Source organism: Vanacampus margaritifer, chromosome 4 (genome assembly GCF_051991255.1).
Source record: "Vanacampus margaritifer isolate UIUO_Vmar chromosome 4, RoL_Vmar_1.0, whole genome shotgun sequence".
NCBI classification, from domain to species: Eukaryota; Metazoa; Chordata; class Actinopteri; order Syngnathiformes; family Syngnathidae; genus Vanacampus; species Vanacampus margaritifer.
Window position 1 is genome coordinate 24,839,241 of NC_135435.1, and position 27,269 is coordinate 24,866,509.

Consider the following 27,269-nt stretch of genomic DNA (forward strand, 5'->3'; position numbering starts at 1 on the left):
CATCAATGTACTAAGTAAATAAATAAATAAAAAATACATGCTGTGTTCTTAAGTATAAATAAGCTATAATTTCTTAATAAAAGGCCACACATTGACTCAACAGTTTATATTTTTGCTTAAATATGAATATTTAACCAAGCATTCTCCTTGTAAATTATTTCTGATGTAAGTTTTTTTTTTTTTTTTTTTCAAACATGGAATGTTAATTGAGGAAGTACAAAAATAGTGGAGCCATTGCCATCAAATTTCCCTATTGTGGAACTAATTATGAGTGGTGTGCAGTCAAGGCCAGCAAGGCCACCTCTGCTTCTAAACATGATCAGAAGTTCTGATCTACATTCACAACTTACATAAAATTGTATTAATGTATTTTCATTCTACTATAATAATTTCATAGTGTATCTTGGCTGCTCAGCTTCTAGTAGTGTGGTTGTTTTTTAGTTTTTGGTCCAATCAGATTTCAGCTTGTTTGTGTTGCTAGGTCAACATAATCTTCCCAGTGACCTTTACAATCGGCCATGCCACATGGACACTTTTAGCAATGGCCCTGATTCCGCTTTCATGTCCTTTTGATCTTGTGAAACGTCACCAGTCGCTGTCCAACCTGCTCCAATTTAAATTGCATAAACATACATAAAACATACATAAAAGTGTTTGTAACACTGGCCAAGAAAAGTGAACACATTTGTTGTCATTTTAATAAATATTTATTTTAAAAAAAGCATCAAAAGATGAGTCTTGATTCACGTTGTGTCATTTCCTCCACCTCCTCAGGGCTCAGGTGATTGTTCCTCAACCTGCAAAACAAATGCATCATCAATTACAAGGAGCTTGCATTGACTGTATAGGAAAGGGATGGGCTAAGTATGGCCGGCGGGGCAGGGCCAGCTTACTCATTAGGCAAGATAGACTAATGCTAAAAGTGCCGTGGCTTCAGGGAGCTTCACAAGATCAGGAAAAATATACATACGTGTTTGCTCACCATACTGACTTGATACGTGTGTTACGCTCCAGAGCTTGAACCAAACATTCCACTCCCTCCCTGGTGATACAGTTTTCTGTCAACCTTGTACAGAGAAGAAGAGGAAGAGAAATTAGTTGCAGGGTGGAGCACTTGCGCAAGGAAGCTGATCTTACCATAATTCCTCCAGGGATGTGCCGCTCTTGAGCATCTTGGCCAGGGCACGAGCTCCGGCGCTGCCCACGCCGTTGCCCACAAAGCTGTCATTGGAAAAATACAACAGTCACGTTATCTAGTGTGGGAATGTCTCGTTGATGACCACATTGTGTCGCAAGAGGGTATCTTTCTATTATTACTGCATCCGGAAAGTATTTTCAATGCTTTACTTTTTCACATGAGTGACCCATCCATTTTCTTCAACTTATACGAGATTCGGTTGCAAGCAAATCAGCTTAAGCATGAAAGCCCTTTCCTCTGCCCAGCCACTTCGTCCAGACTTCCGGGGGGATCTACAGGGCTTGCTAAGATAGCTGGGAGGGTGAATCTCTCCAGCGTGTCCTTGGACATTCCTGGGGGCCTTCTCACTGTGGGATATGATATCTCACCAGAGAGGCATCCAGGAGACAACCTAACCAGATGCCCGAGACACCCCATCTGGCTCCTTCCTCTCAATGTGGAGGAGCAGCGGCTCTACGCTGAGCCCCTCCCGGATGACTGAGCTTCTCACCCTATTTGTAAGGAAGAGCCCGGAGACCCTGCAGTAGAAACTCATTTTGGCCGCTTCTTTTACGTGATCTTCTTTCCATAAGTGAGGGTAGGAACGTAAATAGATCAAGAGCTTCGACTTTTGGCTCAGCTCCAGGGTCCCGCACCACTGCAGACGCTGCAGATCTCCGGATCTATTATTCCCTCACTCACTTGAACGGTTCCACTTGGAACATGATCTAATCCCCAAGCAGAAGAGGGTACTCTTTCTGTTTGAGTACCATGGTCTCAGATTTAGAAGTCACACTCGGCATCAAACCGCTCCAGTGAGAGTTGGAGATCATGGCTTGATAAAACCGACAGAACCACATCTACAAAAATAAATGATGCAATACTAACAGCCCTGATGAGAGTGAGCTGTATTTGCAACACAGTTTACCAGATAACAGAAATTAGTACCTTAGCCATATTAGCGTTTTGCTGCCTTCCAGGGCACCAGCGATGGCCTCTGCACCTGAATCGCCAATCCTATTGCCCCAAAGCCTAAACAAATGTAATATTACACAATTAAGATACATCTGTTGAAATATATCTATAATTAGCATATAGGCTTCTACTTACCCTAAATGCTTCAACGAATGGTTGCACGCTAGCCCCTTTGCCAGCTGTTTGGCTCCTTCTGATGTAATATTGTTGTTGCCCAGCCTGAAACCAAGTAGACCACACAGATATGATAACAGTTTTCCCGCGATGTCATGCATAACCGGACATAGTCGCAGCGGGACGGCTGGACATTTTGTTTTAGTGCTTATTGATTCGACTGAATGGATAAATTTGATAGCCAACGTCAAAAAATGGTGAACAACTGAGCAGTGTTTGGCTGCAAGAATACAAGTCGGAGGGAATTTTGAACCTTGAATCAGACTGCGGAGATTGAATATTTGTCGAGGTAGCGATGGCGACAGTGGCTTTCATGAATTAGTAGAGCTGATCTTACACTGACCAGATATCGAATCCTTTCATACAAGGACATATCTCAATTTGAATGTGTACATTTTAGATTTGTACTCTTAAATGACAAAGACTTCTAACGTTGGATCAATTGATAGATGCTTTGATATTTTCTTAAACATACATCTATGTATGAAATGTAGGATTCCTTGATTACTCAAACGGCAGTTGACTCCCTCAATGCTAACCGCCATCTAGCCTAGTCTGTGCTATTTTAGCTAAAGTAAGCCAAACCCGTCAACTATTCTGGGTCATTGATTGAAACAGTCTGCTTTGTTTCTGCTCGTCTTTACACAGAAGCAGGGAGAGATGTTTGAATTGATCGTAGTTGTTTTTGGCAGCCTTTTTGTCTTTGTGTAATGACCTTGCCACCACATTCCATTTACCTATTCTGTCAATGTTTTACGCGTTATCTTAGCACATCAAAGGAAGTTGGAAAATGTATGGCATCATTAACTTAATCCTTAACTGATTAGGGTAAAACGGGGGAAAAATGAACAAACACGAGTCGGTCTCCGAGTCGTTCCATGATTTCAAGCCTAGCGTATCCTCCGACCAGGACCTCCAATAGTGCGCTAACCTCAAAGAGAGGAAATTCTGCTTGGTCTTCAGCAGATGAGAAACGTGTTGCGCACAAGCGTCAGTTAGCCTGTTGTTGAAGAGTCTAAAAGGGAACACAGTGGTTAAGATAAAATTATTTATATAAAGGAATTTTGGCACATCATATACAGGGAGTCCTCGAGTTACGGAAGAGTTACGTTCTACGCTGGCGATGTAACCCGAATTTAAGTTGACTTAAGTTGGATTCCACTATTAAAGTCGATATTTACATCAAAATACTTTGTACAGCAATAAAAAATAAAAAAAGTTTTGCGTGACCCGGAAGAGCCGGAACCAATATTTCGTGTTTCCGCATGGACATTCATTGCTGACGGACGGCAAAGTGGAGCTAATGGAAACTTAAACATGGAAATGATGGCGAGCCGACCTGCTCGATGGATGTCCGTTGCTGGAGGTAACAACAACAACACAACTTTAAAATGGCGTGATTACTGTGAGAAATTAACAAAAAAGTAGGTGCTACGGACGTAGGTCGCGTACAAAGTAACTCGAGGACTCCCTGTATTAGAAAAGGTGTGGCCTTCAAATTGAGACCCCCAAAAGTTCAAAGGAAGAGTTTTTGAATTTGTTTGGCTTTTTACGTTGTATGTGAGTGTCTGCCATCAGAACACACATACACTTGCAAAAAGCGTTTTCTGTCATGTTGTGTTACGAAGGTGAAAAATGTATCTATTTCAAATGACCTGATGCTCCAAAGGTCACTTTGTAGCGCTCCCTGGGAAGTTACAACAAATTAGCACAAAGAACTTTCAAGGACCAATGCCTGAAATTGAACATGAAGTTGGCTATTTTGGTTTTAAGCAGACATTTTGGGCTAAATCCAGGGTCACTTTGGAGAATTCCAACTAGGGAATCTGCCCAAATGATCCGGAGAAAGTATACAAGACACAAAATGACAAAGCTGTCCACGCCTGCACCAACATATATTTGCCAGAATTCCCACGGTAACATTGGGAGTTCTACTTTCAAGGCTACACAGTAATATCATTTCAACAAGACTTACGCAATTTTCTGCAAGTTGTCACACTGGATTCCCTTTGCGATCAGTTTGCGAATCCCTTCGTCGGTGATGTTATTATTTCTGAGGCTGTCGAAGGGGTGGAAATACATTATTTACGTGACAGCAAGGTCATGAGGTACGGAAGCTTTTTAAACTCACTAGAGGGACTTGCAAATATGCAAACAGGGAAGGAGCTGCTCCACGCCCACGTCGCCCACAGAGTTGTTGTCCAGTTCGATTCCCACGGGACTCCTCAGGTGCTGGAGCACGTAGGCCAGAGCGGTGCACTCCACGGGTCCGATGTTGCAGTAGGTCAGCTTCAGGTGGTCCACCTCCAGCTTGCTCAGCGCCTCCTCGGCCATATTGTTCTCCCGCATCTCATAGATGCACTTAATGAGCCAAACGAAGCCCGGCATGGCGTGCATGCTCTTTTTCTCTCCTTCAACGGGCTTGGGGATGGATTTGAAGTGTTTCTGCATGCCTTTGTGGAGGCACCGGACCACCTGTCGCGCTTTCGCCTTCACAGTGGATGTTGGGGCGCAGTGCAGCCACAACTGTCTGTGTCGCTGGGAAAGGAGACCAGAGACAAAAGTGGCTGTGATTTGTAAATTGGGGTTTTCAGCCAGCCCCTGTTGGTTGTCCGCAGACAAGCAGGACCCAAAGCAGGTGCTACTAAAGCCTTCCTCCCTCAGCTCAAAAAGCTTTGTCACAGTGGAGCGGTCTGTGTTGGACAAAACGATGTAAAGCGCGGCGAAGAAACACTGCACTGTCACGTGAAGGAATTCGTACCGAAGACTCTCGTGGATTGACATTTCCTTGCTTTGGTTGAGGAAACCTGCGCAGATTTCCTTGTCCGTAACACAGCAACTGTCCAGGTCGGCGCCAGTGAAGACATAACAGGAAGCTTCTATACCCTGGAACGCAAGCTGACCCAGATGCAAGACGCTGACGAGGTGTTCCTGAAGCCAACTGGCGCCTGTGGAATACTTCGAGAGGCTTTGGTGCTGCAAAAAGTGCTTGAGGATCATGAGGTACACGTCCGTTATGGTCTGCGGTGTGCCATCTCCGCAGCCCAACAGCTCCTTGTGGCACTGCGAGACAATCCAGCAAAGGACGGGACTGTGGCAGAGTCCTAATAAAGCCGTGTTGGCCTGAATGGACGCCAAGACTTTAGAGGCCACCGACAAGTCGTGGTGTTGTTTCTTGACGAAACAGTTGATGCCATCAGGAGAGAAGCCTTTAAGGAAGAGTTCTTTGCGGAGATGCTTCTTCAACGTTGGACCCACCGCCTCCGGACGACTGGTCACTACCTTCCGCACCCCTTTCAAAAGGGACCCCTGGAGCAAGTTGAACAGTAGTACGTGCGCAGGGGCTCGCTGCGTGGGGCAGCAGAGCACGCGCACGTCCGAGAAGCTCTGCTTTAGTTCGTCGAGACCGTCAAACGTGATGACCACCAAGTGCGGGTAGTCCAGGATGAAGCGGAAGATCTCATCCTGGTCGCGGTCGGGCCAGCAGCAATGGTGGAAAAGCAGATCTTGGACCGACAGCTCATTGAGTTCCGAATTCAGCTTACGGCAGCTGAATGGGAACAGGAGGACGAACTCGGGGAGGGCGGACTCTCGAGCCCAGAGGAGGTGCAGCCTCTGGATCAAAGTGCTTTTCCCGCTGCCCGCATCCCCGGATACCAGGACCGTGTCCGCCTCTTCGTTCGCAGTGCCCACCGTGCCTAAGATGTCCTCTAGGCCCAGATGTCCTTGATCCTTGCAGTCGTGTGCCAGCTCCAGTTGGGCTTCAGTGTAGATGTCATCCAGCGACATGTGGCCGGTTCCTCCGTAGGTGCTGAGGAAACTGGACTGGGCCGCCACGGAACTGCGCAACTTCTTCTGATATGTAAGGAGCTCTATGATGGAGAGGGAACATAAGGATCAATGTGGTGAGGAAACTGCTGAGCCCATAAGAACTCTCTTGCTAACTCATTCAGTGCCTTTGGCGGCTACAGACGTCACCGATCCATTTTAACTGGGCTGGCAGTTAACAAAAGCACTATAATTTGTCTTAGATGAATTAGTTACTTGTTAAAAATAAAATGTCAGAAGCACTTATCGAAGTACGTGAACAGTCTTTCGGGTGAATTGTGCACAGTCACTGTATGCTGACTCATGTCTGACTAACGTGGATGATGGAATGCTGATTTACATGAAATGATCGGAAACCTTTGGGTGTGGTCGTCTCTGCCGTCAGGTTGCACCCAGGCTGTTGCTTTTGCTCAATGTAGCGTAGCACCACGTTAGCCGCCAACTCGCCTTTGGCGCTCACACGATCCAGCAACCGTCTGGCCTGAGTAAAGCAAAGGCTTGTTTATTTACAGTGGTTAACTTGCATGACAGTTTAAGAAGGCTAATGTCACTTTTTTTTTTTTTTTAAACGCAATGATAAACGGGAAATGTAACTTGGGGCAGCTTGGTTTGATTGAACCCTAGGGGTTCGATGGCAGAATATGCACCACACTATACTGTATGTTTATTAAAAAAAAAAAAAGCAATATGATGACATGTCAAATCGGTAAAATTACTGAATGAACAATACTGAGCTCTCCAGAAAAAAAAAAAAAAAAATATATATATATATATATATATATATATATATATATATATACGCTTATATGCTTGTAAAGGTACGAGGGGTGTGCTACCTGTTGCGAGGGTGTGTGTACGGGCAAGCGTATATCTCCACAGTCCTCGTGGGTGAAGCATCCCGATTCCCGCAGAGCTTCCAGAGCTCCGTCCACGCAGCCTTGAAGCTCTCCCACCAAGCTGGGCCTTCGTGCCAGAAAGGTCCCGGTGACAAGCCCCGGAGCTTCAGGCCGGATCTGCTGAATAGCCTCTGTGAAGGCCTGGCATGCGGCCTCCCCCTTGGCGTAGACCAGGTCCAGCAGATGCCTGGCGTTGGTGTGAAGCGGCCTCCCTTGCACTCGCACGTTGTGGTAATCCTCCCACGAAAGCTCACCGCGGGCCAGAAGGACATCCAGGACCTTCTCCAGGGGCTCGGGGGAGCCGCCGGCGCACAAACCACGGAGGAACTCGCTACGTTGCTTCAGCACCAGATCCTGGGCCATGGTCACCTTCTGGGCACACATGGCACAGTCCAGTGGATATCAGCAAGGATTTGGCATGGTGTCTTGGTGGCAGGTCTGAGCTTGATGTGCACGCCGCGGGTTCTTCGTCTACTTCCCTCATGCCTCTTTTCAAACCTGGGCCTTTTCTTCTTCCTCATTCCGCAACAAAGTGAAACTGTTGCAAAGTCTTACAGCTGCAGGACACGTGACTTGGTAGCCTCAAAACACACACAAAGGCTTAAGCACATAGGCACCAAAGATCCACTTCCTCAATTTGGATCCTCTGTGGGCAAACGGTCCTCTGCATTCAGGAAGTACGTTTATAGCAGTGCATTTTGATCAAAGTGATCAAAATCCAGATAATATTTATCATACCAATGTTATTCAAATACAGTCTCTGTATAATGAGGTACATACAGTATTATATTTTAATCCAGAAAATTTGTAATGTACATTTTTCTAATAAATAAGATTAGCAACTGATATCTTTATATGTGGTTTCTGTATAATTAATTACCCCCTCCCCCCAAAAAAAACGATAAAATGCATGATTGCATCATACCAATGTTATTCAGATACTGTCAATTAATATATAATTAAGTTAAAATAAATGTAAGGTTAGGTGTGCTGCAAAGTCAGATTAAAGTGTAGTTGCAATTTAGTTCTGCGGCCACTAAGCGAAGCTGTTGCATTACTGGTGAAAAATGGCAGCTTTGGCCCTCACTCTTCTGTTAGAATATATATTAGAATGTGCCATGTTGTATGTGTATGTATGGTAATATATGTTGTACAATTCAAGCTATGATGTTACGGCAACACAATCATCACACTTTGTTGCTATCATATGCTCCAATTTCTGGTATGTCGCCCCCTCCCCCAATCAATCTTAGATTTCCTGCTCTATGGTAATAGTCACATTTCTTATTTATTTTTTTAATCATTAAAAATTAAATATTCTTTTGTACAGTAATTATCACACTATTTTTAATGACAACCTGTTGGCTAAAGGACAGACTGTGTGTGCCTTGTTCTGTTGGACCTGACTGCAGCGTTCCAGACAGTGGACCAAGGTATTCTGTTGGCTCGTTTGCAGCACCAGGTGGCCATTAATGGTAGTGCTCTAAAGCGGTTTAGTTGTTTATTTGGCTGGCAGGACGTATTTCTGAGTTCCACTCTAAATTACTGTCATATGGTGTTCCACAGGGTTCAATTTTAGGCCCCCTGCTGTTTCATTGCATTTGCTTCCCCCGGGTTCCATCTAGAGAGTATTTGGTACCAGTGGCCCTCGTATATCCCACCCAGTTTATCTGGGCCCGGGGCGTTTTATCAGTCTCGAACTAGTGTCTTTACAATATCGTACTTTACGACTTCATTTCCTGTTCTACGAATATCATCGCACTTTTCCTGCTTGCTATTAGTGAGACCCTCTTGCATAGTAACATAATCACAAAAACAAACTGCTTTACCTGCTGACTTGGCTTAAGTCTCGACGTTCGCTACACTCACCCAGGCCACTCTGCTTCCAAGTTCCCGTCCAGCTTCCCCTTGACCTTCAGGATTCTGTGGCTTTAGACTTGTTGGACATTCACGACCGCACCTCCGCCGGCACAGGCCCAGCTTTCAAGTGCGGCCCCCCCATGCTACAGAGGCACCTTGCAGCTCGACACCCCCCGCGTTCACTTTGTACCTTCGACAGCACGCCGCCACATCAAAGCGCCGCCGCCTCCAGCTTTGATGTTTTGCCGAAATAGAGAAAGTGAGAGAGTGAGAAAGAGTCAAAGAAAGAAGGAGGCAGCCGTGATACGAGGGGCCGTCAGGGACATAATTCAGAATTACCTCTCATGCACAATTCTGAAACACTCTCTCTCACACCACACACAACTAAAATTTATTTTGTTCATATACATTAAAATGCTCTCATACACACCACTGAAATGTCTGTTTCAGTATATGACATCACTCAAGATTAGAATATTTAATTTGAAGTGACTTGCCATGGCGGCAGATGTCCTGCGTACCCATCAATGCTCCATTCCGTGCTCTAGGCTGGGTGAAGGTCCACAATGTTCAAGCAGCACCATCAGCGGATTCGCTTAACTAATCGGCTAATTTGTCAGCTTGTTGATAAAGTGCTGCCTCCACCAGTGAAAAAACAAATCATTTTTCACCCATCAAGTGTTGAAAGGACAAGTTCCAGAGCAAAAGAACCATCATGACATAGCTAAGAGATAAGTAGAGCTGCAGTGATAGTACAGATTAGCATTTGGCAATTTTTTGAATTGTGGAAAAAAACTAACATCTGTTTTAATGTTATTAGTTTTTCCCCCCTCTAAAAGGTCACCTCACCTCATCTGCAGTTGCGCACACAAACCTTTTGTTTTGACCCCATACACTCTAGTTTCCTAATTGAACACACTCGGCAACAGTCTTAAGTGTTTTTATTTCTTTCCCACTCTCGGCACACATAAAAGGCAGACCCCTTGCCAATTAGCATTAATTCCTCTCCCCCACGCCGCGCTTTGGTTTCCCGCTCTTGAGTAAGCGGCGTATTGCCATCATTTGCATTATCCGTGGCACATCGGCTTTGAAGTCGGGAGGATTGGGGGGAAGAAGAAGGCTCCGCTTATTATCCGGCCTGGAAAAAAAAAAGTGTTCAAAGGCCATAGATTGAGTGGAACAGATGTACATTAGCATTGCTCCTGTGCTGCTAACATTTTAGCATCTTGACTGTGTGCTTTTTTGGAGTGAATTTTGACACCCCGCTGAGTTCAATTCACACTTCAAAGCTGCAACGAGTGAGACATACTCACATTTACATGTACATACTTGTAAGTCAACAGCAGCTAACTGACAAACTACCTTACCAACCGTGTAGTTGGCTAAATAGCGGACTGGCTGGCTAGTTAACTGGCTATCTAATTAATTGACTCACTAGCAAGCAAACAAACAACCTAACTAACAATTTAACTGACTGAATGACTCACTTGCTAACGACATATCTAACTAGCTTCTTAGCTAGCTAACAACTACCTCACCATATGACTGGCGAACTGGCAGGCTAGCTATAACTGATAAATAAATAAATAATAATAATAATAATAATAAATAAATAATTAACTCACTAGTTAATTGACTAATAAGGTGCCTAGTTAACCAAATAATTGACTGAATGACTCACTTGATAAATAGCTAGCTCGTAACTAACTTTACATAACAAAATGACTGATCGGAAAATGGATGGATGATCTAGCTAACTGAATAACTGTACACTGCTAACTAACCAGCTCAATAATTGACTAGCTACATAACTAATTGATGACTTGATAACTTACTAAACTGAAGACTGACGCTTGCAAACTAGCACTAATTAGCTTATGCACTAGCCAACTAACTGCCACATCAAATGACTAACTAGATAGCTAAGGTAGCTAGCATTATCACTATTCCCGCTCTATTAACTAGTGATTGACAAGTTGACTTGACAAGCAAACTCTTTCCAACCGATTTATTCACTATGTAACTGAATGACTGCCCTACTAGCTAACTTATTAGCTAGCTAGCTAACGACCTGACCAACAAGTTTTCCAATTACATGAATAACCCACTAGATATTGCTATTTAATGAACTAACTTACTAGATGACATACAAGCCCACTGACTAACTAGCCAACTTAAAAAAATTAAATTAAATTAAATGCTGCAACATTTGCATACTTGTTAAAACATACCAGCTCACTTAAATAACTAACAGTGACAAGGAGTCATTTCATTTTGAACCTCAACTTCTACTTCAACAAAATAACAGCATGGCTGGCGATGCTTCATTTTGGGCCATTTGTAGACACCTAACCTTCAGCAGGGCTCAAACCAGACCTGTGAAATTGGAAAAATGTCAGATTTATGTGCTCTTAAGATCCTCTCGTCATTTTAAGATGTGTTAATGCTTCAAAATGTGCAGAAATCTACCACAAAAGTGGAAGTTGTGTAGCCTATCTAGTTTCTTTGCACTTTAATGGCTAACAAATGTATCATGGCTGAATAAAAAAGGTGTGAAACTGTTTGGTCTTGCTTTAAAATCTCCATATTTCACCATCTTTGTGGAGGCGGGAGGGAGCAATCTTATGGCCCGGAGCCGGACGCTCAGCGGTGGCCTCGGCCGGAGATAAGCCGCTAAAGCTGCTACATGAAAGCGGCGAGCGCTGAGCAGCTGTGCTCACACGTTTGAATCCACGACAACTTAAGACACTGTAAATACACGGGGGATTTTCACATCACCAACCACAGTGAAAGTGAGGTGTTTTTTGTGTGTGTGTGTGTGTGTGTGTGTGTGTGTGTGTCCCTGCTGTGATGTCACAACAGGGACTCACTTTGACTACAAGCGCAAGGTCATGCTCGGCCTGTACATGATAGAAGTCGGGGCCGTCCTTGAGCAAGACATCAAGTCCCCAACTGGACTATGGCATCATACATGATGAATGCATGTAGCAAATTTTACTAAAAAACAAAAACAAAAGTATATAAAGTCAATTTCCCCTCTAGGACGACAATTAAAGGGACCGCCTTCTTCCTTATTCTTTTAGATGTATGCACATGAAAGCATTTGCCTGAAACCAAATGGAAGGAGAGAAATGTTTGCTATAATGAGATTCATTGTCATTTTTTTTTTTGGGGGGGGGGTACACTTTGACTCTAGAGGGCAGTAGAAGGGTGTCACATGTGCATAGCAGGAACTCATTGAACTTTGCTGAATATCCAAATACAATAAGGCCAAGTAATACTGTACACCATCAACAGAAAACCACATGGACGGGATTATTAATAACAGGTTGATACTTTAATAAACAGGTGCAGGTCCCCTAAAACTTAACCCACGCCCTCGGCACAGACATGCTGTCCAATAAATAAAGCAACGAGTCAACTACATGAGTTATAGATGCTAACAAAGGTCATGGGTACAAAACAATAAGATGGGGGTGGGGGTGGGGGGGGGGGGGTGGCGTGTATAGGCGAACATCCTTCTTTTAATGAGTAGGTGAATGTGAAAGAGGAAATGTGATGTCCACACACAAAAGTATGCATCCGTCTATCAATGCACGTTTCAAGGGGAATTCAAGTCAAAAATGTTCTTTACAATATGTTGTATGTACCCCCCACTAGTCTAAACACGGTATTTTTGATTAACTCATTCACTGCCATTGACGGCTATAGACGTCCAAAATTCATTTGAACCATTTCTATTAGTTTAACATTTTTTTCCCCACTTTTGTTAACAAGAGTATGAAAACCTAGAATTGTTTTTAATTGTACATTTAGAACAGATATAAAATTTGTTAACTAGTGAAGTCATGCGATTAATTACGATTAACATTTTTAATCACATGACGCCCCTAATTTTTAAATAATCTTTTTTTTTTTATCGCATCAGGCGATTAACATTTTTTAATTGTAATTAATGACTTCAATAGTTAACTCACGATTAATCACAAATTTTATATCTGTTCTAAATGTACTTTTTTATTTTTTTTTAAAGTTTTCATACTCTTGTTAACAAAAAATATTGCGTTTGTGGAATATGAATTAAGCAGCTCAACCCACCCGTTTATCCATCATGGGGCGGCCATTTTGTCACTTGCTGTCGACTAAAAATGCCACGGCTCACCTTGTTTCTTGATTTGGTTATGTGACGTTCGCAAGCTGAGCGGTTGATATATTGTAAAGACCATTTTTGACTTGACTTCTCTTAAAAAAGAAAAAAAGAAAAAAAAAAAAAAGAGTGAAAATAGCTAATTAGCTAGGAGGTAAGTGGACAAGACTGAAATGACAGATTTGCTGCAAAAACAACAAAAAACTCAAGATGACCAAAAGACATTTAGAAATAACTTATCCCAACCCTCAACAGATGCTCAAACACGGGTTCACAAACTGTGCAGTCATTTTCATTAATTTTCCTCACGTTTTGATCAGATCTGCAGAAGATGCAACAAATTTGCTAGGATGTTTGATGCGTGGATTAAAAAGTTTGCAATAAAAAAAGGGGGGAGGGGAAAGAATTGTTTAAGGGTAAGAGGGGTGTGTGGTTTAAAATGTTTGTGTAAGAACGTGCTGTGGGGTAACAACATGAGGATGCACTTTCTAAAATAAGTTCCTGCCTGGTTTCAAGCGCGACCGATCGCCTCACCCTAAATTCCTCGCTAGCGGTGACCAATCAGACAGCGGCAACCATTTCTAAGCTACGACGTACGCGACCACACACACACACACAAAAAAAAAAAGTAAAACGATTTGAGGAAGTCAACGTATGGAGCCTAGTTGTTGACGTCCCACCCCCTTTTTTTTCTCGGAACAGTGGTGCTCGCAGCTGTGAGAGGAACGTGGTGCGCGGCATTCCTGCTTACCCCCAAAACGCACGCTGATGACAGGCCAACATGTCAAGAGGTGATAAATAACGGGCAAAAAAAATCTGCAGACCCGCGATTCCAGTCTGAGCGATTTTGAAAGAAACCCCTTAAGCCACATGTCTACCATAACTGGATAGTTGAGTTGCTGTGGTATGATTTGGACTGGTGGGCTGTGAGCTTGCATTTTCGGTGTGTGCCGGCGAGACAGCGCCTAAAGCTGTTGTCGATTTTGAAGGAGGTGCGTGGCTTTAAAAGTTTGCAATCGTACTTTTTTTTTTTCAGTGCGTGTGCAGGGGAGGGGGGGTGCACCAACTCTTTAAAAACTGTTGGGTCACAAAAAAACCCAATTATGGGTCAAATAGGGACCAACCTCAATTCGACCCGACTTTTTGGGGTACTTCCTTTAACAATAAGGGGGGGGGGGGGGGGACTTTGGAGTGGTTTAATTATTCATTTTACCCAACTTTTTGGGTTACATGAATAACCCAAAATATTGGGTCAAATTAACCCAGGTGGTGGTCAGTCATTTTCTGACCCATAATTGGGTTGTTTTGACCCAGTTTTAATATTTTATTTATTTTTTTACCATGGGTGTGTGGGGGACAAGGGGTGTGCCAACAATTGGGATTTTGCAAAAGTGGCCAAAAAAAGCATTTCTGACTCCGTGAGGAGCACTTGCGGGGGGAATGGTGTGCACAAAACTATCACTGTTGAAGGTGGACGGGTCCATTTGAATTATATTGCACTCTAAAAACATTTGGGTCAAAAATAACCCAACTATGGGTCAAAAATGGACTGATCTTGTACTTGGGTTAATTTGACCCAAAAAATTGGGCCATTTTGTATAAAACAACCCAGAAAGTTGGCTCATAAAGTGGATTGGTCCACTTTTGGATCCATAAATGGGTTACTTTTGGCCAACTGTTTTTAAGAGTGTGCAAACCAAAACGGCAGCACCGGAGCATATGTTTAAATCAAAAATGCTGTGGAGACTCGCACCATGTGGTCGCTCCGCAATGTTGTGAGCATCCCCGTTTATGGCGCCTGCCTGTCGAATCATGGGACAGGCACCCAGGGTGGGCTGCAGGCTGGCAGGCCACAGTTTACCGGATAGTGGAGACCCCCCCGGCCTGGGGAATGAAGACACCCGAGGAATGGAGACAGCTGGGAGAGCAACAACACAAAGTGTTGTTGGCTGATTCCACATGGTGAAATTGTCGTAATAGTTGTTGGGGGGGACGAGGAAGAGCTGACAGAGATATGCCATGATTTTTTTTATTTTATTTTTTTTTTTAAATCATGCAGTCAAATAAGATCCACGAGAACAGATATGTTTTGGGGACAGCTTCATGGGGGAAAAAAGCGCAATGTCCAAAAAAAGTGATCTATCGTTACTAAAATCCATGTGTACATCGCTACTCATGTTTACTTCAACCTCTGAAAATAATACGATTGGCCCAAAGTTTGGATTTTATGGACGTGAAGCCTTTTCCTCTCCAAGGCACTCACTGTAGAGAAAAAAAAAAAAAGAGGCTGCAATAGAAGGTGCCCAAACAGTGAAAGACCCCAAGGGGACGCTCATGCAAAAAAAAAAAAGAAGACATTTTGTCCTGGCGTGATTACAATCAACCTAAAACAATGACAGGCGGCAGAAAATAAATAAATAAAACAAATGAAAACACACGTGAGCTGGTTTTCAATCGACGTCATTTGTCACGCCGCCTACAGCGGCTCGTGCGTCTGATCTTACCCCCGGTTGATCACAAGTGTCGTTTTTGAACGCATCACAGGACTGACACGTGGCAAGTCACGCGTCAACTTTGAGGAAAGCGGCTTCAAAGTCGCGTTTGATGATTGTTATTATATCGTCTTGATGAAGCAGCATGGAGTTTAATAGGCTGTAGTTAACGGATGATAGATTCGGTATGAACGGGTTTGCTGTCTAATTTAGGCCGACATGACATCAGCTGTGGGAAACGGAGTTAAAGTACACGACTCCACGCTTATGGCATAACAGTATGAATTGGCTCTATCTGCTGTATAAATTAAGTACATTATTATTAATATTACAATTATGACACCAGCATCAAAACAGGTGACGTTCCCATTCCATTAAAAATATTTGTAAAAAATAAATGCATATTAAAAAGTCATATTTCAACATATCGCATGTTTTCAGATGACATAAAAATGAGAATTATTTGTTTAAAAAAACTTTTTTTCCTAATTATATTGTTTTAAATAAATACTACTACAATGTTGTTTAACATGTTTAAATGCCTTTAATATCTTGCAAATCAATAAAATCATCTCAATTGAACACTAAAAATGTTAACGGTTTTCCATATGTTTTCTAATATTCCATATTAGAGTAAATATTTTTCTTTCATTTTTTAAAAAAACAAACTAGAATGAATTGTGTGGAAGATTTTGTGTATATACTGTATGTGTGTATAAATACACAAGCGCACACAGACATACAAAGATCTTGGAACAGTTGAGATAAATCTCTTCAGCATATTCCCTTCACACCAATTACTACTTTCCTATAATCCAAGGCTTTGGCACAATCTGGTAGAATTTCAGGGCTTTAGAAAAAGAGCACAACAACATAATGAAGACTGAAAATTTGTGAAATTTTCAGCCAATAGCAAAATGTTGGTTCCACAGAAACAATGTGAATAGCGGACAGCGATTCAATTATTCATTTCTTTTTTCAACTTGCCATTCTTCCCTTTAATGTGTAAGCGGACGGTAGCCTTTTGCTTAATTTTTGTCTTTATTTTTCTCAGGCTGCTAGTCAAAGTAATTAGCTACAGATTAGTTGTCCAAACACTGTTGAGAGTTGTGATTTTAAGTCATTTGTGGTGAAAAAAAGATGGGGGAAAAAAAAAAAAAAAAAAAAAAGAGTGATGATGTGGTATAAAAGTGTAAACAGATGGGCATGCGAGTTCAAACCAGATAGAGACAAAGAAAGAGGGAGAGAGAGAGAGCGTGTCACCGTAATACAAAAAGGAGGCTTTGCACAGTCGTAAAAAAGTGGAAGCAAAAAAAAGTTTTACAGCATCGATGCAAAGTTGTCACATTATCAGTAAAGCTTATAAAATTCATAACAATATATATGTATACCTTATATACAGTCAGAGTTAGTCAACGTAAGGAGTGCTACTGCAGATTGAAAAAAATACATGAAAAAAGTGTAAATTAGGATTAAATTAGAGGTAGCAGCAGATTTGTTTTTTTCCAACATTGTCCTTCCTACATTTAAGGGATACTCAAATCCGATTCTTCATTTTCCACTTTAAATACTTGCACGGCCACAAAATGTTTTTTTTTTTTGTTTTTTTAACACGCACGCACGCACACAGCTTCCTTCATTAGTGTTCATCTCTCCATCAAAGTCCTACGTCGGGCTTTTGGCTTAGTGGTCTGGAAAGGTTCTGCCGGGATGACCTAGGTACCAAACCAGCATATGTAAAAACGGGTACTAGATCGCGAAACAACGGGTCTCGAGTTGGGTCCTACCATGGTCCCAGCCATGATCCTTCTCAGTACTGTAGTCCTGAATCCTCTAAATCATAACACTGATTTATCTTCTATTGGATATCCTCTGGACCCCCCCCCCACCCCCCTTACTTCAAGTGTGGCCCCCAATGTTTGGGTCCCCACTTCCTGTGTCGAGGAAGATCTCCAGAGGGTCCCCAAATGGGTTGGCCGTTGAGAACTGGTAGAAGGTTTGTGGTGGTGGTCCTCTATTCTAAACCGGTCTACCTTCCTGTGTTGAAGAGGGTCCAAAAGTGGTGCAGCCATTCAGGACTAGTTGGAGATATAGAAGTGGTGTTTGTGGTCGTGCTCGAGTGCCACCCCCGACTACCTTTGGTCCACCCACACTTCCTATGGAGAAGCTCGCAAAGGATCCCCTCAAGTAGGGCAGTCGTTCAGGACTAGCAGAAGCGTACTAGTCCTTTCTGTGTCCCGGAAGTACCCAACATTCAGAAGTGGTCGTCGAACTGGTGATGACTCCCGAAATGGTCCCAAAAATGGGGCTGTTTAGGACTGGTAGAAGTGGTGATAGTGGTTCCCTAAGGGTCCCAAAGCAGGACTAGTAGAAAAAGATGGTGGCAGTGGTGGTGGTCTAATCCCAACATTTAGTTGACCCCCCATTTTGTATATCAAAGAGAGTCTGAAAGTGGGGCGGCCGTTCAGGACCAGTAGAAGTGTTGCAAATGGTGCAAGCCACACCCACTATCTGTGTCGGGCATTCACGACTGGTAAAAGTGGTGGTAGTGGTGGTGGTGTTCATGGTGGTGGTGGTGCTCGTGCCGCTGCACGACCTGCGCCAGCCGGCCCTCGTAGAGCAGAACCTTGGGCAGCTCCCTTACCTGTTCCTTCTCCACCCCGGGCCCCACCAGGGTGCCCAGCGCCCGGCATCGCTGCTTGTGCTTGCGGTAAGGAGCGGCCGACTGGTGAGGAGGCGTCTGGCTGGGGAGCGCCGGGGGAGCGGGGAGACCCCTGCTCCGCATCACCCGGCCGCTGAGCTGAGCGGGGGGAGTGCGGCTGTGGGTCTTGGGCGAGCGGACGGCGGCTTTCCCGGAGTCTTGGCCTCGTGTCCGACCGGGGTGGAGGCCCTCGGGTGGGCCGGCGTCTGTGACGGCTTGCAAGCGGCGATGGTGGGGAGGCGGCGGATGATGGGAGTGGCCGTTTTCAGGCTCGTGGGATCGAGAGCGGGTCTGGTTGGACGACCGGGTCTGGGGTTCTGCCTTGGGCTGCTCGGTGGTTGCTTTGAGACAAAAACATGCGGGGTCGTTATTTGAGATGTGGCTTTTCTGCTCCCCTCTGTCCTGAAACTGAATAGCACCCCCCGCCCCACTTCCCCCAATTCCCAACAGAGCGCGGTCCTTATTACTGTAATTATTGATCCTCGGGGTATTTTGACCAAATGATGCCACAGAAAATATATTAAACACCTGGGAATTTTAAATTGGGATAAATGCACATTATGTCTCCACTTGCTAGCTCCATCTCCCGCGCATGCGGAAGGGTCCACTCACCGGCTCCAAAGCGGGACGTGTAGTTCTCGATGCCGGCCAGGTCCAAGTAGTGGTTCCGTCGCTCCAGGTTCTCGTCCACGCAGTGGCGCTGGCAGCCCGGCTGGGCGTGGCTGTGTTGGTCGCTGTGGTGGCGCCTGGGAGGGGAAACAAAACATCACCACTCATTTAGAGAGACGTCCGTCACAGGCAAAACGAGCGCTCCCCTTGTGATCAGGCGGCCATTGTTGGAGCAGATGGGGAAAATCACAGGTCTCGCAAACAAACGCGGCAAGCGCTCATTTTTGCAGGGATGCTAACTTTGATGCAAAAAAAAAAAAAAAGTAAAAAATGCAGATTTACCTTATGAGTGCTCGACTTTTCTTGTCTGCACTCTTGGGGTCTTCAACGCACTTGTCGTTTCTTTCCCTGGGGTGGGACACATCTGCGTAAAAGGAGGGGGGGTGAAGAGAAAGACATTATCAATGAGAACACACACACACAGGCATGTGCACTCACACAGTCACACCAGAAGAAAGCAACCTTTGTTTTGTTTTTTTTACTTTGAAGATCTAAAGAGGAGGGTGAAGAAGAAAAACAAGAAAAAACAACAATGCTTCATTTATTCAATTTTCAACTCCCCACATCTTCTAAATTAAATATGGGAAGAATATAGTTAGAAGAGACTTGAGAAAGAGTTTAACAATGAAGACGTCAGATCTGACGCAGGCTGAAATTAGCATAAAGGCAAAAAATGGGCGAAGTCGGAATCTCTTGAGGCGTATTTATAACTGTAACAACACGGCGGCAGTGTTGTAAAAATACAGGGAGATGTATTGTTGTGCTACTTTTCCCCCCTCATGAGTCATCATAGAGAAAGGTGAACGTCAGAATTTTTTGAAAACTTATTTGGAGAATTTCCACTGATTTATTTTTTGACAGTTTTATACTCATCTTTTGACTATTTTGTCTTGTTTCTTAGTTTTTCACAAAAACATTTCTTTACATTTGGTTCTCTTTATCTTTAGACAGTTTTTTGGGGACAATTTTTAAATGTTTACATGACATCAGCCCTTTTTACAAATTCCCATCAACCTCCTTCCCAAGTTTTAGTGATTTTTTTTTAGTTTGATTTTTTACAGCTTTTTTCACCCACTCATTCTTGACATGTATGACTTATTTAATCATATTCACATGATTTACTAAAAAATTTTATTGGAATTTTTCAGAATGTAATTTTTTGTGTCAATTTTCTACATTTTCTTTTTTGTCATTTTTGTCAGTTTACACAAATTTCATAATGAAATTTCACATAACATGACTATAATATTAGAGACTGTTTTTCTTTAATTTAAAAAAAAGTTTCACTTTTTTTGTTGTTTTATTTATTTTTTCCCCAACTCATATTGATAATCTTTCACAATTTTTTTACACATAGGCCTACTTACTGTTACTTAATTAAAATAATAATAATAATAATAATAATAATAGTATTTTATTTTTTACCATTTTACTATGTTGACTTTTTTGTGTTAAAAGTTTCACTCTCTTTGCCATTTTTGTCAACAATTTACATATAATTCATTTAAGGAAATTTTAACATACTAATATTTGACCATTTTCAGGCTATTCATTGAAAATGTTACATTTAGTTTGGACAATTTTCACAGAATTCCTAAACAATTTTCTGTCATTTTTGACCATTTTCAAACAACAATGCTCTGAAAAATGTATTCTATTTCTAACTTCCAGCAACTTCAAGTATGAGGAGGGGAGGGGAATAGTTAGAAGAGACTTGAGAAATAATTAAAATGCCAGGCAGATCTGACGCAGGCTGAAATTAGCATAAAAGCGAGCAGGCGATGTCGGAATCTCTTGAGGTGTATTTATAGCTGTGAAACAACAGGATGGCGGCAGCAAAATCATCGTCGAAAAAGGTGAACATTGATATTTTCCTGCTAGCTACAAAAATAAAATGTCTGAAAATAGTTGTTAATTTCTTTTACCATTATCACTAAATTCTTTGCATATTTTACTCCGGTAGTTTTATTTCATTTTGGCAATTGTATAATTTTAAGCTTTTTTGAGGGTTGTTTTATCTTTTTTTTTATTTTATTTTTATTTTTTTAAACTTTTTAATTTTGTTTATTACATTTTTTGTTACAATTTTCGTTTATATAACATTATTTCACTATTTTATAACAGTTCTAACTAATTTCTTATTCATTTTTACAAGTTCCAGACCATTTCAAGTCACTCAGTTTTTTGGGGGGCAATTTTTCCACTCATTCTGCTCTATTTTGTCTTTGTTTACTTTCTGGCTTAAAAACAACAAGAACATTCAGTTACACTCATTTTTTCATTTGCACTCAGTCAAATATTCTGAATTGTTTTTTATTTAACAAATTTCTCAAATTAACATTTTTTATTACTTTACTACAAAATTTTTTTTAGTACAGATTATTATTTTTTTATTCTTGACGCTAAAAAACAACAACAATGCTTTACTCATTTTTTTGTTATGCATTCATTTTGACAATTTCCCTTTCTTTAATCTACATTTTCGGACAATTTTCACTCATTTCTGAACCATTTTTATACGCAAATCAGACTGGTTGGTACCTGTGCCGCCCTGCGTGCAACTCCTCCATCTCTGGCTGGAATCCGGAGCCACCGACAGCTTGACCCGCAGAGTCTTACTGCTGCTGGGAGAATGGTTGACTGAAGCATCAACAACCTCATATATGGTGTGGAGGAGGCTTGTGATGTCCTGCAAGGAAGTGGTCGCACAGAGAGAGATTATTGTAGCATGCACAAGAAATGCCTTTTTTTTTCTTCTCATTACCATACCAATTTTAAACATACAATGGCATCTCAATTTAATGGCATAACAGGGGCAAAGGTCATTCCTAGAGCCAATTAGCTCTTCAACTGACGTGCCGGTACTTTTTTGTGGTCCCACTACAGTACAAAATTATTGTTAGCCACAAGGTTAACTAACAGGCTTCATTTTTTCACCTGTAATATACCAAAAATGGCATATATGACAGATGCGTACATATACTACATGGCAAGAACTTGTCCCTTAAAACAACAGCCATGAATATGCAAAGTAGATTCGGTATGCTCATTTAGCCGAATCTAGTCTGCAAGCCGGAGTCCGCTGGTTTTGGTTTGTTAAATCGATGTTCCGCTGTACAGTGTGACATAACTTTTACAAGAGACTTTCACCTCCACCAGGTGAATTAACGGGGGTCCACTGTAAAATGTTGAGTATTTAGCAGATTACCCCACTCTTGACAACACAAAGAGCTAAATATGCAGCAACGGGCTGAGCACTTCAGTTTCAGGTACAGACAGCGAGAGAAAAACATCTTTTGTGGCGTGACAGCATGAAAAGGAGCCTGAGAAGAAAGCGTTTGCCGTCTCGTGAGTCAAGCAGCCACCGGCAACAGCTCCACGTACACACAACACAAGAGTTTCTGGGTGTTCTCTTGGATTTCTACAGGCACCAAGCACGGGTTCCCGAGCAGAAAGGAACAACTAAAAAGGTCTAGAGAGGGTTTTTGACAGTAAGCAGACTTTTCTTTTGGGTGTGATGGCTCCACATCAGACCCGTTTTTTTTTTTTTTGGTGTCAAAATCAGCAGCATGCTACCAAGGCGGACATCATGATGCTTTGTACTCCACAGTGTCAGCATTGCTGTGGTGGCCCCATTTTAAAAATGTGTCTTCAAACCAAGAAAATACAAGAGAGCCTCGTTTTATCCGTGTGCCGTGTTTCGCTCTGAAAAATGTTTTTCTTGCTGCCCTCAGTCTCCTCTCAGATAAATTTACCACGTCATTGGAACATTTGAGGCTACACGCGTAGCACTGTACAAATATAAAAACATGCTAAACCTAACTTAGGCCGTCTGTGTCTTATCTTTGGGTGCTTTAGAATTATGCTCCAGTCTCCACTCAGCTGCTTGTTTTTATTTATTTTTTTCAACGCACTTGAGTTCCTCTTGGCTAAAATTGCAGCGTCATTGTAGCATTTGAGGCTACACAGCTAGAAATAGCTCAAATTAAACATACATGCTAACCATTGTGAATGCCAATGGTGTGTTGATACAGGACGTGACGAGGTGAATATTTCCCACACTCACCACAATGGCAGAGGGACAATTTGGCTGATCAAAATCACAAAAGATAAATTTGTCGAGAGAGCTGTAAGATGAAAGATGGAAATGTAGTTTTTTTTTCAGTAAAAAAAAAAAAGTGAATCAAATACTAACTATATTAGGTTTATTAAAAAAAAAATCTGAATGTAGCTGATTTTAGCCGAGGTTGCTAATTTCATGAGAAGATGCGTAAGGCAAAAAATAATTTTTGGGGGTCAAAATAGATGTTGGCTATTATTTTAGGAAGGTGTCAAAATGGTTATTTTCTGACCAATTTACATGCGATAAAATAAAATTCCCAGTGACGAGGACTGGCTTCATTTGCTGGAAGGTTTAACCACTTAAACTCCACAATCTCCACTTTGCTGCGGCGGACAGTTTTCATGCTGCTCTTAATCTCCTCGTGGATGAAATTTGTTTCCTTACAAACAGAGAATACAGGCGAGCCTTGTTTATGTTGTCTCGTCCCCACTGAAGAATTGAGTGGAGGTATGTGCTCATTCTTTGATGTTTTATTAGTGAAATAAGATGACTTTAAGGTCTGCGGCTTGATTAATAAAATTCCAGATGTTCATGAGGGTGGAGATGTTATGGCAGATGTTTGTCTGATTTACTTGTTCATTCATTGATCAAAGACTGTCTCCAGAGTCTAAGTCCCCTCCTCAAGCCCACCCTTGGGGCAATTGACTTTTTTTTTTTTTTTACCTCTCTGGTGACTTTCCCATTGTTGTCAAAGTCATAAAGTGTGAACGTCCACTCCTGTCGGTTGTCCTCCTCCATGGACACGGCGCACTCCAGCTCCTGAAACAGCAGACACTTCAGTGTGTACGTGTCTCTGTGTGTCCGTCTCAGAGAGTGTGTGCGTGTGCGTGTGTGTCATGGCCTAATTTCCTCTTAATGGAAGTTAACAGAGGTCAAAGTGGACAAGGTGACCAACTCACTTCAAACTGGAGCTGCTTGCCGTCCCACTCCTGCATCATCTTGCCGTCCAAGCAGCAGTTGTCGGTCTTCTCCGGGGGCAGAGCCACTGCAGACGTGGCAGACACGTGAAAAGAGTCAAATGGTGGGCGTGGCCCTAACCTGAGGACAGGTTGTCCCCCTTTGTGAATGCCTGCATCATAGCGAAGCTGACTGGCTTAATGTGATCATTACGTAGTGAGTTATATAACCATGAGCAAAATAAATAGCCCCCTGGCATCAATGGTGGCCCTCTTAATTTCCTTAAAAGTAAAATAAATAAATACATACAAATTTTAGGGCGTATGCAATGTGAGTTCTTTTTAAAATGATTCACGAGCACTGCAAGCCAGAACAGAAAGCTAAAATCAAGTTCTGTTCATTTGTTTACGAATAAATGTTTCATATTCAAATCACACTCCATGTTTTTTCCTTCCTTGGAGCATGGCAAAGATTGTTAAACATGGACAAAAATGCTCGAGCACTTTATGTTGTACGCAGTAAATAAACAAGCCATTTAAATACATGTATTGCTCCATCTTGTGATCTGAGTGTTATTTTATTTACATGTCTATGTTGGAACAGTGAAAAAGGGGGTGAACTGCAGGCTATGTAACTCACAAGACTCTCATCCAGGATAGTGCAGCCAAATACAATAAGAAAATGTCAAATTCATACAAAACTTAAGCTTCTCCCGAATGTCATCTCTGATTCTGCCTGTCAAGAGGATCAATACCAGAATACTTTCTTAACACAAGCAACTTTACTTCTACTGAAGTGCGAGTACATTTGCCATCTCTGCAGACCACACCCCCTTCTGTCTCTCTTTTTAGCCTCTCCTCCCATCCCACTTTGAAGTCCCCCTTCTCCAACCTTTTGGAAGAAGATCAGTCCGTGGAATAAAAACAGAATCGCTAATTAATTAAGTCGAGTCAAATCGGAAACACTGTTTGATTGCGCGCCAGTCGGGGCAGCAGACACAACACGACGGCCCACTTTCTTCCCGCGCCATCCGAAAGCGGATCAAAGCCGAACCGTCTGATCATCCCCGTCGCGTCGGGAGGAGGCCGGGAATGAAAGGCGACATCCCGGGGAACTTTTTTTTCTGGATATTGAGAGGGGGGGGGGGGGGGGGCTCCCGCTGTTTGATCGTGCATGTGAGGGGCAAATCTGTTCTGCGGCAGGCTCAATATGGCGGCGAGATAGCTAATGAAACGCCGGGAGGAGAAACAGTAATGCAGGATCACTGAAGCCCCCACCTCCCCCCCACAGCCCCTTTAGAAGTCTATACGCCAGGAAGCAGCCGTGGGATTGGCTGTGAGGGGCACGGCGAGGGCAAAGCGAGGCGCGCAGGTTGGGAACGCTGCCACGCTCGAGCTCATCCAGCTTGGCGACTGTATTGCACATTTCTGCTGCCTCCGCCGGTCCTTCCAAGGCTAAATGAGGATGAGTAGGATGACTTTGGCTGGAGAAGTCACATTTTCTTCATCTGGTCATCAAGGGAGTTAATCCTCTTCCCTTTTTTTTTGTTTCTAGGTTGTTGTTTTTTTTTTTTTGCCTAGTCTAATTGGCTTCAAATCAGAGAATTTATGCATTTGTATTACAATTAAAAGCAGTTTCCAGATGTCTTAACTCATTTATCGTCAGCCGTTTTCAAAGCAAAATTCCCAATCTAGTATTTTTGTCTCCGCTCCAGCGTGCAAGTAGCCAAACTACCTTCGTATGTTGCTGTGACGGCGCGAGAGGCCAGAAGTGACGGAACAAAGTCAAACGACATCGATACACGCTGTCTAGCTGGGCTTTTTAATGATTGCAGTTGAATTTAATGCCAGTTAAATATTCCCATACACGTACAAACAATTAGGGATTTTCAACCAAGACATGCGCTACTCCCACATACATTCACGTATGTGGCCCTTCAACATTCCTTGTGTGACAACAGACGTGACAACATTCTATGTGACTTGAATCTGAAACTACTGATTCGGCATTCGCTTTTAACGACCAATTCGAGTCACCATGCACAGCCCTACTACAGGTAGTTGCCTTTTAAAACCAAAACGATTCTTAGTGAAATTAATGAAGCTATGCGAACCTCGACAATTTTCCATCACCTTTTTTGTATTCTGTGCGGGTGTTGGCAGCTCTCGTTCAAGTCCCTCTTTGAACAGGGAAGGAGAGGCTTCCAAATCCGCGGATCATGTCACACTAGGGGGGGGGGAATCTTTGCATTGGGGGAAGGGGTACAAGTAAAGGGGACCACATCAGCACATTGTTAGGGCTTTAGTGATGGGGGTGCACCTGGGGGAGGTAAAACCTGAGCAAAAAGCCGAATGCCAGCACAATATGGCCTTTTTTTCATCTTAAACATCGATGTTAGGATAAAAATCAGTGTAGCATGCGTTTGTTGATGGCTGACCTTCTAAGCGGTAGTGTTCATCACCAATCTGCTGAGCTTCATTTGTGGAGTCCTGAAAGAGAGAGAGAGAGAGAGAGAGAGAGAAAAAAAAAAGAGTCATGTAGTATATCAGCAAGTCTCTCTTTCTGGTACATAAAAACAAACAGTGCAAATCCACAGCATGGCATTCCGACACACAGTGACATCCCAACATCTAACCACGGGCAGTCAGATGTCCGTACACAAACAATGTTTTACATCAACATGGGAAAATAATTGCAGGGCCAGAAACGCACAACACTAGACTGGCAGTCAGGCTGAAGCTACTGCACGCAGAGGGTGTAGAAGACTATTTTAGTAGCTTGTTAGACCCCCTTTTTTCCACCAGCTCAGTCTGTTGCTATGCTGATTTTAAAGGGGCACAAAATCCCTTGGTTTCACAATTTGGCTCAGATATCCACATGGTTGTCATCCGTCTGAAAAGCCATCACTCAACTGGTTGACAAGATTCTTTACAAGCACGCAGCCAGTCGCATGAAAACAGCAAGCATGTTTCCATGACGAGTTACAGTACCGTACACATTACACAAGGTTCTTGCGCATTTAAGACTTCAAAATCCCATATTTGTAACATTTGAGTAAATAGCTGTGTATTATGCTGATTCTTGATATGCCTTATTTGCTTATATGCCAAATTTTGCCAAAGATTAAAACAACGTAACATTTGAATTTATGAGCCAATTATCAGAGAATTTACATCTATTCATTATGGGTTATGTCAACGATCGTGCATTTGGAGGACCAAAACTGCCAACATTAAAAATAAATAAATGACTAAATAAATAAAAGTGAAAATGAAAACTGATGTAAAAAAAATATAATTCAAAAATAAAATAAAATAAATGGAAACTATA

At 42.6% G+C, this 27,269-nt stretch overlaps 2 protein-coding genes across 5 annotated transcripts in view; both read right to left on the bottom strand.

Annotated features, from left to right (window-relative positions):
- Positions 1–684: 684 nt before the first annotated feature.
- nod2 (nucleotide-binding oligomerization domain containing 2) lies at positions 685–9,149 on the bottom strand. 4 transcript variants are annotated; one of them, XM_077563657.1, is made up of 11 exons: positions 8,920–9,149; positions 6,991–7,422; positions 6,512–6,635; positions 4,458–6,198; positions 4,302–4,385; positions 3,258–3,341; positions 2,288–2,371; positions 2,126–2,209; positions 1,138–1,221; positions 983–1,066; positions 685–797 (listed from the first exon to the last, which is right to left on the bottom strand). In XM_077563657.1, the coding sequence occupies exons 2-11, from the start codon at positions 7,411–7,413 to the stop codon at positions 725–727; spliced, it is 2,865 nt and encodes a 954-aa protein (XP_077419783.1). In that variant the 5' UTR covers positions 7,414–7,422; positions 8,920–9,149; the 3' UTR covers positions 685–724. The 4 variants fall into 4 exon arrangements, with proteins under 4 accessions (XP_077419783.1, XP_077419782.1, XP_077419781.1 ...); XM_077563656.1 differs by having other exon boundaries at positions 6,991–7,631; XM_077563655.1 differs by having other exon boundaries at positions 6,991–9,149.
- Positions 9,150–12,225: 3,076 nt separating this feature from the next.
- The window catches only part of nkd1 (NKD inhibitor of WNT signaling pathway 1), a 37,238-nt gene continuing 22,194 nt past the window's right edge, over positions 12,226–27,269 (bottom strand). The window contains exons 4-10 of the mRNA XM_077564521.1: positions 26,377–26,428; positions 23,942–24,027; positions 23,706–23,801; positions 21,461–21,608; positions 19,202–19,283; positions 18,863–18,996; positions 12,226–18,591 (exon numbers count right to left, since the gene is read on the bottom strand). Of these exons, the coding sequence (XP_077420647.1) occupies positions 18,074–18,591; positions 18,863–18,996; positions 19,202–19,283; positions 21,461–21,608; positions 23,706–23,801; positions 23,942–24,027; positions 26,377–26,428 (1,116 nt within the window). The 3' untranslated portion in view covers positions 12,226–18,073. The remainder of the gene's footprint in view (positions 18,592–18,862; positions 18,997–19,201; positions 19,284–21,460; positions 21,609–23,705; positions 23,802–23,941; positions 24,028–26,376; positions 26,429–27,269) is intronic.

Bases quoted from the DNA above. Each gene is read 5' to 3' on its own strand.
- nod2 (XM_077563656.1), bottom strand. From the start codon at position 7,434: ATGTGTGCCCAGAAGGTGACCATGGCCCAGGATCTGGTGCTGAAGCAA. The intron at 4,386-4,457 runs GTGAGTTTAAAA...CCCCTTCGACAG, and splicing joins CATATTTGCAAGTCCCTCTA to CCTCAGAAATAATAACATCA. The intron at 2,210-2,287 runs GTAAGTAGAAGC...ACATTTGTTTAG, and splicing joins CATTCGTTGAAGCATTTAGG to GCTTTGGGGCAATAGGATTG.